The following is an 11,573-nucleotide window of genomic DNA, read 5'->3' on the forward strand; positions in this document are numbered from 1 at the left end:
GAAGGCCAAATGAACGACTAACGAAACAAGTGTATCAAGGTAAAGTAAATGGCAACGTGCCCAGAGGTAGACCGCGGAAAGAATGGTTAGAATGTGTGAATGCATGGACATAAAAGAAGCTAGAGAAGTATGCCAGGACAGGAAAGTATGGCGGCAAATAATTAATAAAAAGAGTGTCAGTAGAGTGAACGACGCCTGAAACAAAGACCTTGGCTATTAATGGACCCAAGTGGGGAGCCTTACATAACGGCTTCGTGAGGTTCTTCGCTTGGGGTGATTGCTAGAGAGATTGATCAGCAACCTGGGTCGGAGCAGTGTTGCGGAACGAACGTGTTATTTACTTAAATAGCACGAGAATTCTGGATCAATCTGAAAAATCTCTATCCCTTCCACACACTACTCCTTTCCCCTGCCGAGTGAGTCACGCCTACCCCGAAAGGGAAATGGCTTAATGGTATAATAATAATATTCTTAAATCATATAAGTTTGGCTAACCTTCCGGTGGGCGCCCTTTTGAAATTCACACGAGCGGGCACGTGGCAGCACTAAGCGCTGCCTCCAGAACCTCGGCTTTCCCGGTCATAAAGTAGCCCTATTTTCGAGGTAAAGCAGGGTAAAATCTTTAGGAATAACATTCATTATTGAACTGAATTATATATTAGTGCCTTGAACACAATTCAGCAAAAAAACTGAATAAATCCTTATAGGGTACCTCCTTGTTTACCGTGCCCCGAGTAAAACTAATTTGTCTTGGTTAACTCTTCATCAAAGACATGGCCAAGATATAGCTAAGACATTTTTGTAAGTCTCGCCCCTGGCACCGAACGAGAATTTATTTTCAGTCTTAAGGGGGGAGATACCTTTAGAATTTCCAAAAAATCGATTTTTTTAATATATATTTCGTCCCAAAAATTCTGGGGAAGGCTGATTACTACGTTACTACGTGACTACGTTTACTATTACGTTTACTACTTTATGGTACTACCGGAATTATACCGGAAGGATATACCTAAAAGTTTAAAGATATCGGGTTATTAAATCATTTTCGTGGGGTCGAAACTGTTGAAAAAATGGTCGAAAATTTGGATCTTCGACTAAACAGCCAACATAAATTTTAATTTTTAACTTTTTTATTATTTTATAGGTTTATTCTTCCCTTTAGCACATAAGTAATCGAACAAAAAAACCTTTTTTACATCAGATTAATGGAAAAATTTTGACAGCTGTAGCAGTTTTCGATGCCTCGAAGCAGACGCTTGAAGAAGTATTCTGCAGGGTCGCCATTTTGTAAAAAAAATCACATGTTTTTTTACACTTTAACAATGTAAGAAAAAGACGTTAAAATTACTAAATGATCTAGTCATTTTATCCACTTAAAAAAATTCATTAATATTGATTGATTTTACCCTTCTTAAAGGTATGTCCCCCTTAACTCAAAATTTTTCGTCTTCAAGCCAAACTCAAGGAACCCGACAATAAAACGTTCTAAAGACCTCCGAGGGTCATCACTAATCCTCCTTAAATTTTACATAATGTTTATAATAATTATCTCCATGGTATTTAATTTTTACGCATTAGTAATTTTCTTTAACTGCAATAATTATGTTCTTTGGATGGCAAATCTAAAAATGTTATCCATTTTTTCCTATTGCCAACAGTTTACTAGATACTTGTAGAAAATCACAGTTTTAATCTTTTTAGGGAAAATTTTATATGCCTTTACTTCTCGAGACTGACAGGTTCCGTATTTTAAATGAGCAAATCATTTATCACAAAATTGTAAGTTCTATCGGTCGTAAAATTTTAAACCTTAGCAGATGTCAACTGTAGGCCCCAGTCTAGCTACCTGATTCCTGGAAATCGCGGGCCCTGTCGTGGGGTCCATAGTTTGTAGAGGTCGGATTATAATGGACAATAAATTCAAAAACGCAAACTTTTGTAATTTTGACCCTGGAAAATATTAAAGCCCTAAATTGGTAATATAACTTTCTTTAGAAAAAATTTTGTTTACTTCTCAAGACTTTAACTTCTCGGCTTATGTCAAGTCCACCTCGATTGGTCCTAAGATTAACAATCAACTTGTCTTCAAAACCCGTCGTAAACCTTAGTCATAAACTCAAGACTTACGTTTTCGACTACTAAGTCTCGCATCTGGCTACCAGAGAGATATGTCCGTCTTGGAGACGAACTCAAGGCGAGCCAAGTCGAACTCAAGACGAAATATTTTTACTCGGAGCAGTAGAGTAAGCAGCGCACATTTTATCGACTGTATCGATACCTCCCTTAGTAGAATTAAAAATATAATATTATAATGTGTTACCAGTATTGCTAACTGTATTTACTGAACCTCTCTACCCGATCAAAAAACTATAATCCCATTTATCACCAAATATTGACATGACATTACTGAGTGCTACCACACGTCTACCGGAAAGTTAAGATCTAAAGATTTCGAACGGGTCCAAGTAACAAGATTCTATATTTTGGTGACAACATCTGGAGTCTTGACAAGGCCGTAGCCGGAGAAGCATATGGTTTAGCAGCTACCACCTGTACTTGCTCCATATTTTAAGGTTGAGGGCCGAAAAATACGTTCAAATTCAAAACAAATTTTATGTAATTTTTTTGGAGCAGCACAGCAGTCTTTTTTCTGTAACTGGTGAAGAACCCAAGATTATAGTACCTTTTATTTTTGCCAGAACAATCGAAAGTGTACATCCTAGTAAACAGTTTTTGAAAACCTATTTTTATGAAATATTTGTTTCCTTATCAAGTTTCTCCTACAATATTTTGATAATCAGAATGATATTGATTTTTATTTTAGGAAATCTTATATCAATGGTTATGACACTGTACGAAATTAGCCTATTCTGTATATGGTAAAGTAGCATGGCCATTATTAAAGGACGTGTTAAAACGAAAGATCACTTGTATTTTTATTATCATATATAATATTGTTTTTTTTTTGAAGAAAATATAAATTCAAGCTCTAAGAGGTAGTTATTTTTTAAGTATTTTTTACTATGAAGTACCTGTTCGGTCGCACAGTGATACAAGAATCTGAATTTCAGTAGAGTAAGGCGGTTGACTTTCAGATGTAATCAAAAGGATCATTTCCAAGTTGAAAGTCAACTGCTGATTATAACATGACTTTAAGTAACGCGCTTGGTTCAAAGTCAACTGCTTTATGTACGTAAAATGTACTTTATAGGTTAATTTAAGACAGAAAGATTGTTGACTGTCCGTCAACGCGTGCGTCTGAAATGAAACTTATAGCTTAAGGGCATGTGATACTTAGAAAATGATCGATTTTACGAGTTTTAGGTTCCGACGGCTTTTTTTCTTTAATACTCAATATTTTGTCTTCAAAATTTGGGACATGATAGCGACCATGCTAACGGACGTCCCCACACACTTTTTTTGGTTTAATTCAAAAAAGTTTTAATTTAGCAAAATCTGATTAATTTGCATAGCGCTTAGGAATTAGTATCGATTTTACCAGTTTTAGGTTCCGACGGCTTTTTTTCTAGAATAATCAATAGTTTGTCTTAAAAATTTGGGAAATGATAGCGAACATGCTCCCGGACGTCCCCGCACACTTAATTTGTGTTTTTTTCAAAAAAATTTTTGATATTGCTAACAACGTGTGTATATTAGGACGTTATGTATGTTACAATTCTCCTGTGCGTTACTTCCAAACTACACAATATTTTTGGCGGAAAACTTTGAAATTGCAAATAAACATAGTAACTAATCTCCCGGAACTAACCTTGTTTGCAGGCAATCAAAAAATTTTATTTCATAAATAATTGCCCAGTCGCGAAAAATTGAACATTAGTTCAAAGTTTCATCAGATCTGGCCCATGATTACACCATAATTATTATAGAGTGCTTACCGACAGAATCGGTACGATAGAGACCTACATTATCGGAATGACAGAGAGCTAAAAATCACCCTAACCACAATAATACACATGCATAAAATTTGGTAATTAGCACAATAACATTTTTTTGTTATTATCCCTGAAAAAAGAGTCCGGGGACGTCCGTTATGATATTTTATAGCATGTCCGAATTCAGTTTTTGAAAATTTTCGTTTTTGTGGAAAAAAGCCGTCGGAACTGTATCCGATTGACCACACGACGAAGTATCACATGCCCTTAATTTAGTCAGCTGATTGTTTAAATGCCAGATACAGAACGTAAATCTTCAATCCCTTTTTGTATCTTTTTTTATCACATATAAACGGTTATTCTATTCATAATAAAATCCGTTATAGATCTGAGTACATATATCAAAATAAGAAACTTTGACGAAACGACTATATCATGAGCTGAGTGTTGATCGATACTATCCAGCCAGCGCTATCGACACCATATTGGCTACTTTCAGCTGCTCTCTTGGCACCTCTTCTAAAATCGCCAAAATCCGTCTAAGTGTTTGCGCATCGCCGCATCGCATTTCGCGCACGCGTTTCTGACAGCACAAATTGAATTTCAGCGCGTGCGAATGAAAATTATCCTAAACTCAACATACCTGTCTGTTAATCACCATATTACTCGTATAATCAGATAGGAGACACTGCACTTAAGTTCCATTTCTGGTTGAAATTAAGTGACCTACTTAATTTAATGCAAAAAATGAAATTCATCTACATTTAAAATTCATCATCTTGCATTACTGTGCGCTCTCTAAAAGATACATGTTACTACATGTTGCTGATCAGTTTGAAAAAAAGACTATGGTCTTGTTAGAAAATATTTGCATAAAAATATTACAAATTTTTTTTGTCCTTTCTGGTGAATAAAATTTATATGAAAATTTGTTTCTTATCTGCTTAAGTCATGCCCATAACATATATTTGGAAGTAGAGAATCGGCTGAGTAGTTTAAGGGAAAACTAAATTTGCCTTATTTTTGAACATTGCTCATAACTTTTGAAATAAGAATTTTTAAACATTGTTCTTCTGCTTCACGTAAATTGTTTTTAGCTTGGTAGTAAATTATTCCACAAATATGGATGAAATATATCTGGGAACAGTTCAAGTATGCTTATTCGGCGGTGGAAATAGGCTCATTGTCTTGCATTTGTATTTATCTCCAACAGTGCACTAGATACTTATGGAAAATGGCATTTTAAATATTTTTATGGGAAATTTTTGGCAAAGACCCTCAGGTGACTATACTTTTGACCCTTATTCTAAGAACTTACAAAAGAATGTAGAGACTGGTAAATATCCTAATAAAAAGTTTCAGGTCCAGATGCTAACCTTGTTTCACCACTCCACTTTGGCCGGAGACATGGAAGTAAATGAGACAATTTCAAGCAAACAAAGATTTTACAAATCTACCGAAAAACTAAAAATTCTTATTTCGTAAAGTCTAACTCAACGATCAGTTTAGTAGATAATCTAACTAATGACCTGGGTAGTGAAGCGGTAGAAAGAAGTGTATGTATCAGGATGCCTCACGTGTTTTTTATGAAATCCGCGATTTGATGAAAGAATCTCAGGAAGTTACGTGAGATAGCCTTATCGCCAAGACATTAAGGGTAGTTATAGGTAATCATTATTATATTTTTGACCGCAGTCAGCCGTAGTCAACCGTTGTTCTCATTCACATTTCTCGAACCATGTTTTGTACATGTGGGCCATGACTGTGACCCTGAAATAGTTTCATACAATTTTTGAATTTGTGAAACTGACATTTACTGCAACTGCCATGTGATTGCGCCTGCACTGGTTTCTCTCTTGTGGCAGAGAAATCGCCCGAGGCACAATCACTCTTAGGACAATGTCCTTGCCGCAGGATCGCCTTAAACGTCATCACTCTCTGGGAGTCTTTTGATGCTTCATCGTCTATACCTTCAGTCAGGAATTTTTTAAATGGCATGTGTAAATTATTTTTAATTAAGCATACGGCGATTGTTGAATGAATTAGAGATGAGCAATAGAGCATTTCAAAACACTAAATGAAGAAATTTTCACTGTTAATAATGAAAGATTCCGTTATTTAAGAAGTTCATCTTCTCCGTGCAACCAAGCTGACATTGTGAAGTGCGTTTGTCGATTAATTTCTTAAATTATTCGAAATAATCTGAACATTTCTGACTATCTATATAATTTTGAAATAGAGATTCTCTCGATTGATTCAGTTTTATGCAGTGGTATATATTTGTCAGATCTCTGGGGCACTTTCTTCCTGAGAACAAGCGAGCGGGGGTGTCACGAAGTTCGCCTATGGGCCTGTTTGAACTGGTTTCTAGCTATTGTAGGAGATGAATTTCGGACATGGACATTTCTAATGCCCATTAGTCCTACTGGTGACTGTTTTATTTAAGACATGTTTATACAAACTACAGTTGTCAGAATAGTTCAACTTGTGTGATCCCTGAAACATTATCTTCTTGCGAGTACTGATATGTGTTAATGTTGTAGTTGAGAGCATATTCTAATCGAGTCTTGGATCATGTTCAGCATTGCTGCTTGGATTTACAACTCGACTTGGATGATGTAATAACAACTTCTTAACTAATAATACTAATTTGTTCTTTCCCAAACGTTAAATTAAGAATTTTTATGTCCCGAAGTTCTTTTCATAATTCTTCGAATTTTTGGCTGTTGAGATTTCGACTGCTCTGATGGGGATTTGACTAATTTGTTGGTGGTATTGTTTCTTTTGAAAATTGATTGATGAATACTATTCTTGAGCAGTATCATTCACGATCTACCTGCGATGTTTACCTCAGTAGAGTATGTGAATCTTTATTCTTCGCATCGTTTCTGCTTGAGCTTACAACTCTGAGGCGATTATGTTTAAACGTCTCGTCTGTGGTTTGTATCAAGTCCCCAGGTAGGAAGTTAATTTGGTATCACAGTTTACTATGGAGACAGTAAAGCACTCGTTAATCATGGTTGTTATAGTCATGATACTTAGTTAAACGTTTTTTCAATCTATATCCAAAAATATCCAAAATAGATACATTTTTCGTAGAAAATGTGACCCGACCACATTTTTTAAGGTTTTTCGGGTCGCTGGATTTGAGTATAATGCTGATTAATCCCTGCTCAGACACTTTCTGCTTTTAACCTCAAAACCGTCAACCCTAAGCTTAAAATTGTCTCCAATTAGCCAGAATAAACGATCTTCAAATTGTGGGGGAAAAATAAGCCCAAACGACGTTATCTTAAGTTTTTTGGGTTTCTGAATGTGGATCCGGGGCTTTTTTTCTCAGAAAGGCCAAAGTCCATTCTTAACCTCAAAATATACCCTCTTCAAATTTCCAAAGTAGTCCGTTTTGTTATTCTGATATGACCAATGGCCAAATTTTGATTTTTATCAGGTCACTTTGATTGATCTTATCTTTCATAGTATCCCTTTGTATCATAAATCATGGCTTACTTAAAAAAAGTCGAACCTAACCTTAAAATTCACCTCAATCCGCGAGCCTAGCCGTTCGGTTAGTTCGAGAAGAAGAAACGGCCTCGACGTTTTTTGTTGAAAATGAATGGTGTTTACTTTATGCGTAGGTTTCTTGTATTGATCAGCTCTAATATACTACTTTTTGGATCACCCTACGCTGACTCGGAGAGCACAAAGTAACCTTAAATTCGGATTTGGCGGCTTCATAAGCTTACTAGTTTCGTATGCGTCCAAACATCAAGGCTGTTTCTCCTTCTCGAACAAACGGATTGGCTAGGATCGCGTATTAAGATGATTTTTGAGGTTATCCTCGACTTTTTTTTAGGTTAGCCATGTTTTATGACGCAAAGGGATACAATAAGAAAAGATAGGATCAATCAAATTGACCTCAAGAAACTGAAAATTGGTTCATTGGTCATATTAAAATAACAAAACGGACTGCTTTGGCAATTTTTTTGGGGGGGGGGGAGGGGTACATTTTGAGGCTAGGGATGGATTTGGACTTTACCGAGTAAAAAAGGCCCTCGATCGATTCAGCGAATCAAAAAACATAAGATAACTTTTTTGGGCTCATTTTCCTCCTACAACTGGAAGATCGTTTATTCTGGCTAATTGGAGGCAGTTTTAAGGTTAGGTTTGACGGTTTTGAGGTCAAGAGCAGAATGCCTCTAAACAGGGATTAATCGACATTATACTTAAATCCAGCGACCCAAAAGACCTGCAAAAATGTAGTCTGGTTACGTTTTTTTATGAACAAAAAGGACTATTTTGGCCATTTTTGGGTGTCTTTTTACGTTAGAAAAAATCCTAACTTGGTGGAGCCAAACAGCCACCGGATTCTCGTTCAGCGACCTCAAAAACATAAGACCAACATGGATTCGTCAAAAGTTCAGAAAACGTTTTTTTTCTGTGCCTGTGTTATTTTTAAAACGTAGTATACAATTTTTGAATAAAATGAATTAATAGTCACTGCTCTTTTTCATAAACATTGCTCCAATAACTTCGAGATACTAATTGGCGATATATATTCGAGTATTAGATGGTGCTGTTATCAATGTCAAAGACGGACTAATTCGATCGCACGCAATAATCCGATCAGTGAATCAGTCCCATCAGTTTCAATTGGCTTCAAGCATCGGAGTCCCACTGCTGTTCGACGCGAGCTGGCCATCGCGCCTATTCGCTATGTGTGTGCTTCCCACTGCGGGAGAACTTTCGGAACGTCCTGACGCAGTTACACAGGTATAGGCCGTTATATTATAGAGTCTCACTGCAACGCTCCTGTTTTGCCACGCATGAGTCAATTCTCGAAAACACTATTTTCGGCCCGCTGGATCTGTAGAATCCCAGTGGGCACAAAATTTGACAACGTCTTTACGACATCTTTACGACATCGTTAGGACATCTTTACGACATCCTATGTCTATGTAGTTTTGGTGTCTTTGCGATATCTTAAAGACATCATCAGATCATATGACTTATTTACGATATCGCAAAGACACCTTAACGACATGAACATACACGGAGAAAAAGATATCGCACAATGATATGGCAAAACCTCTATATTGCAAGAAAGCGCAATATGATAACGTACAATCAGGTCCAGCAAATTTCGGTAAAACATGTAGAATTAACAACAGAAAACACAAAACTTTGTTCTTACTGATATATTTCCTCCGAAGTAAATCACATTACTGTAGACGAATTAGAACTTTAATACCATTTAGCAAAAGCGCAAAATGTAACTGACAGATGGGAATCCCCATTTCTCTTTAAATTTAATGAAGTTAAACGACGCTGGATAGCGCTGGCGTCGTGTTCATCGCTACACCTCGAATAAAAATGGAGAGATAGTAAGATGAAAGATTAACCAGGCTAGGAAAGAAAGGAAAGAAAGGAGGTCAACTTTATCTTTAATTTTTTCTGTGATCGCTCGTTGACTACTCGAACCCGCGCGAGATCACAAAAGAAGAAATACAATGTGATAGCGTAATAAACTTAAATTCTTGCGTTATAGATTTCACAATTATGCGATATCTTGCAATCTTGCAGTATACGATATCACGATTTTGCGTTATTATAATGCGATAATTACGATATATAGCGCAGGAATTACGATATATATTGTATTTCATGCGATATAGTTTTCTCCGTGTAGGATGTCGTAAAGTTGTCGTAAAGATGTAACGATGTCGTGAAGTTGGTGTGCAGATGTCGTAACAATGTCGTAAAGACGTCGCCAAATTTTGTGCCCACTGGGATGCGACAACGAAAAGTCCCAATGAGTGTGCGTAAAAAACAGTAGGGTGCATACTACTATGTCGTCATTCGACTAGTGCCAGTCGGGCGTTTACAATCGAAGGGTACATATTGAAAATTGTTCGTCTGATGTAAATTACTCAAGTTAGGCTCAATGAACCGGAAGGCTCCTTGAACCAGAAAATATGTTTTTTTTTTAATTAACAAAAACTGCTGCCGATTTCTTAAAGTGCAACTCTTGCACTTCACAGTTATCACTGTGAAATACAACTTGTTTATTCTTTAAGCCATTATACAAAAAAAATTTGAAAAAACGTTATTACTGAAAAATTGTATCAGTAAAAATGTTTTTTCTGAACAGTTTCAGTTTTGTGAAAATATTTTAAAAAAAATTTTTAATTTAAATTTTGTCCGGACACAAACTATCCAGTGTAGGCCGAGTGGAAAATTTCGGAAGTCTAGACTGTGAGGATTAATCTTTAATTCGATTTGTAAAATTGACAAACAAAGGTTGATTGATTATTGTAACCAATTTGAGAAGAAAAACCTGAAGCGTAGATAATACTTAAATAGTTGAGATCATATTTGTTTATTTAAGAGTTGTTATTTACATATTTATAGTTTTTCTTACGCTTCAGGCAAAAGTCGTAATTTTCTTTTTTACTTTTAATAGAAAAGCTCATTTTATTCCTTTAAGGGTTGCTTATAAGTATATTCGGCACGTTTTAATTGAATAGAATTTTCAATAACTCGTCAAGAAATAGAATAGGTTGTTGTAGAATAAAATTGAATGACAATTACGGATTTTGCCTAAGGCGGAAGATAAACCACAAATATGAAAATAACCACTCAGCATAATTGATTTTCTAAACTCTCTAAATTGACCATTCTGCTTATTGAGTTGGCGGTGCTAAATGCCAAATCAAGCAGCAGTCATGTTTAATAATTAATACTCTCTGGTTTAGTATATTATTTAGCATTATTCACTTTCTTTTCAATTCTTTTGAGTTCTTTTAATTATTTTGAATTTCCTGCAATTCTTTTAAACTCATTCAAATTCTTTTAAATTCCCTGACATCTACTCAACTCGTCTTAATTCCATGCATTATTTTTAAGTCTTGGAATTCAAGGAATTCAGAGAACTGAAGAAGATTTCAAAGAAGTTAAAAGAAATGAAAAGAATTTATGTGAATTCAAAATGACTCTAAACAATATACTGATGTATATGAGGTGTGTTCAAAAAGTAAGGTGATTTTTCAATTTTCGCGGGCTACGTACATTCAAGTTTCAAATTTTTTGTTTTGTTATATTGGTACACTCGTCACGATCATATGTTCACAGTTTTGACTATATAGCTCGTGTTGTTTTTCTGGCAGAGGCGTAAAACGTTAGAAGGGTTTAGTTCGCTCGGCGATTTTCTTCTTTCGAAAAAAATGGAGCAAAGAGTTTGCATTAAATTTTGTGTGAAAAATGGAATCCAGTGCTCTAAAACTTTTGAAATGTTGACAGTTGCATATGGTGAGTCTACTCTGAGTAAGAAAAATGCGTATAAATGGTACAAGCTGTTCCAAGAAGGCCGAGAGGATGTCGAAGACGAACCTCGTCCTGGACGCCCCAGCACGTCAAAAAAAGATGAAAACGTTCAAGCAGTGGAAGAAATGGTGTTGAAAAATCGCCGAATTACCATCAGAGAAGTTGCTGAAGATGTTGGCATATCGGTTGGCTCATGCCATGCTATCTTTTCGGACGTTTTGGGCATGAGAATTGTGTCAGCGAAATTTGTTCCAAAACTGCTTAATTTTTATCAAAAGATCCATCGCATTACCATCGCTCAGGAGATGTTGAATGAAGTCAATAATGATCCTGATTTTCTCAAAAGGGTTATACCTGCGT

General features: G+C 35.9%; 1 protein-coding gene across 1 annotated transcript in view; it reads right to left on the reverse strand.

The window, feature by feature from the left end:
* The window catches only part of LOC117178964 (trypsin-like), an 8,218-nt gene extending 2,327 nt beyond the window's left edge, over positions 1-5,891 (reverse strand). The window contains exon 1 of the mRNA XM_033370560.1: positions 5,711-5,891. Coding sequence (XP_033226451.1) covers positions 5,711-5,891 — 181 coding nt within the window. The remainder of the gene's footprint in view (positions 1-5,710) is intronic.
* Positions 5,892-11,573: the final 5,682 nt, after the last annotated feature.

The sequence above is a fragment of the Belonocnema kinseyi genome, chromosome 1 (genome assembly GCF_010883055.1).
Source record: "Belonocnema kinseyi isolate 2016_QV_RU_SX_M_011 chromosome 1, B_treatae_v1, whole genome shotgun sequence".
Taxonomy (NCBI): Eukaryota; Metazoa; Arthropoda; class Insecta; order Hymenoptera; family Cynipidae; genus Belonocnema; species Belonocnema kinseyi.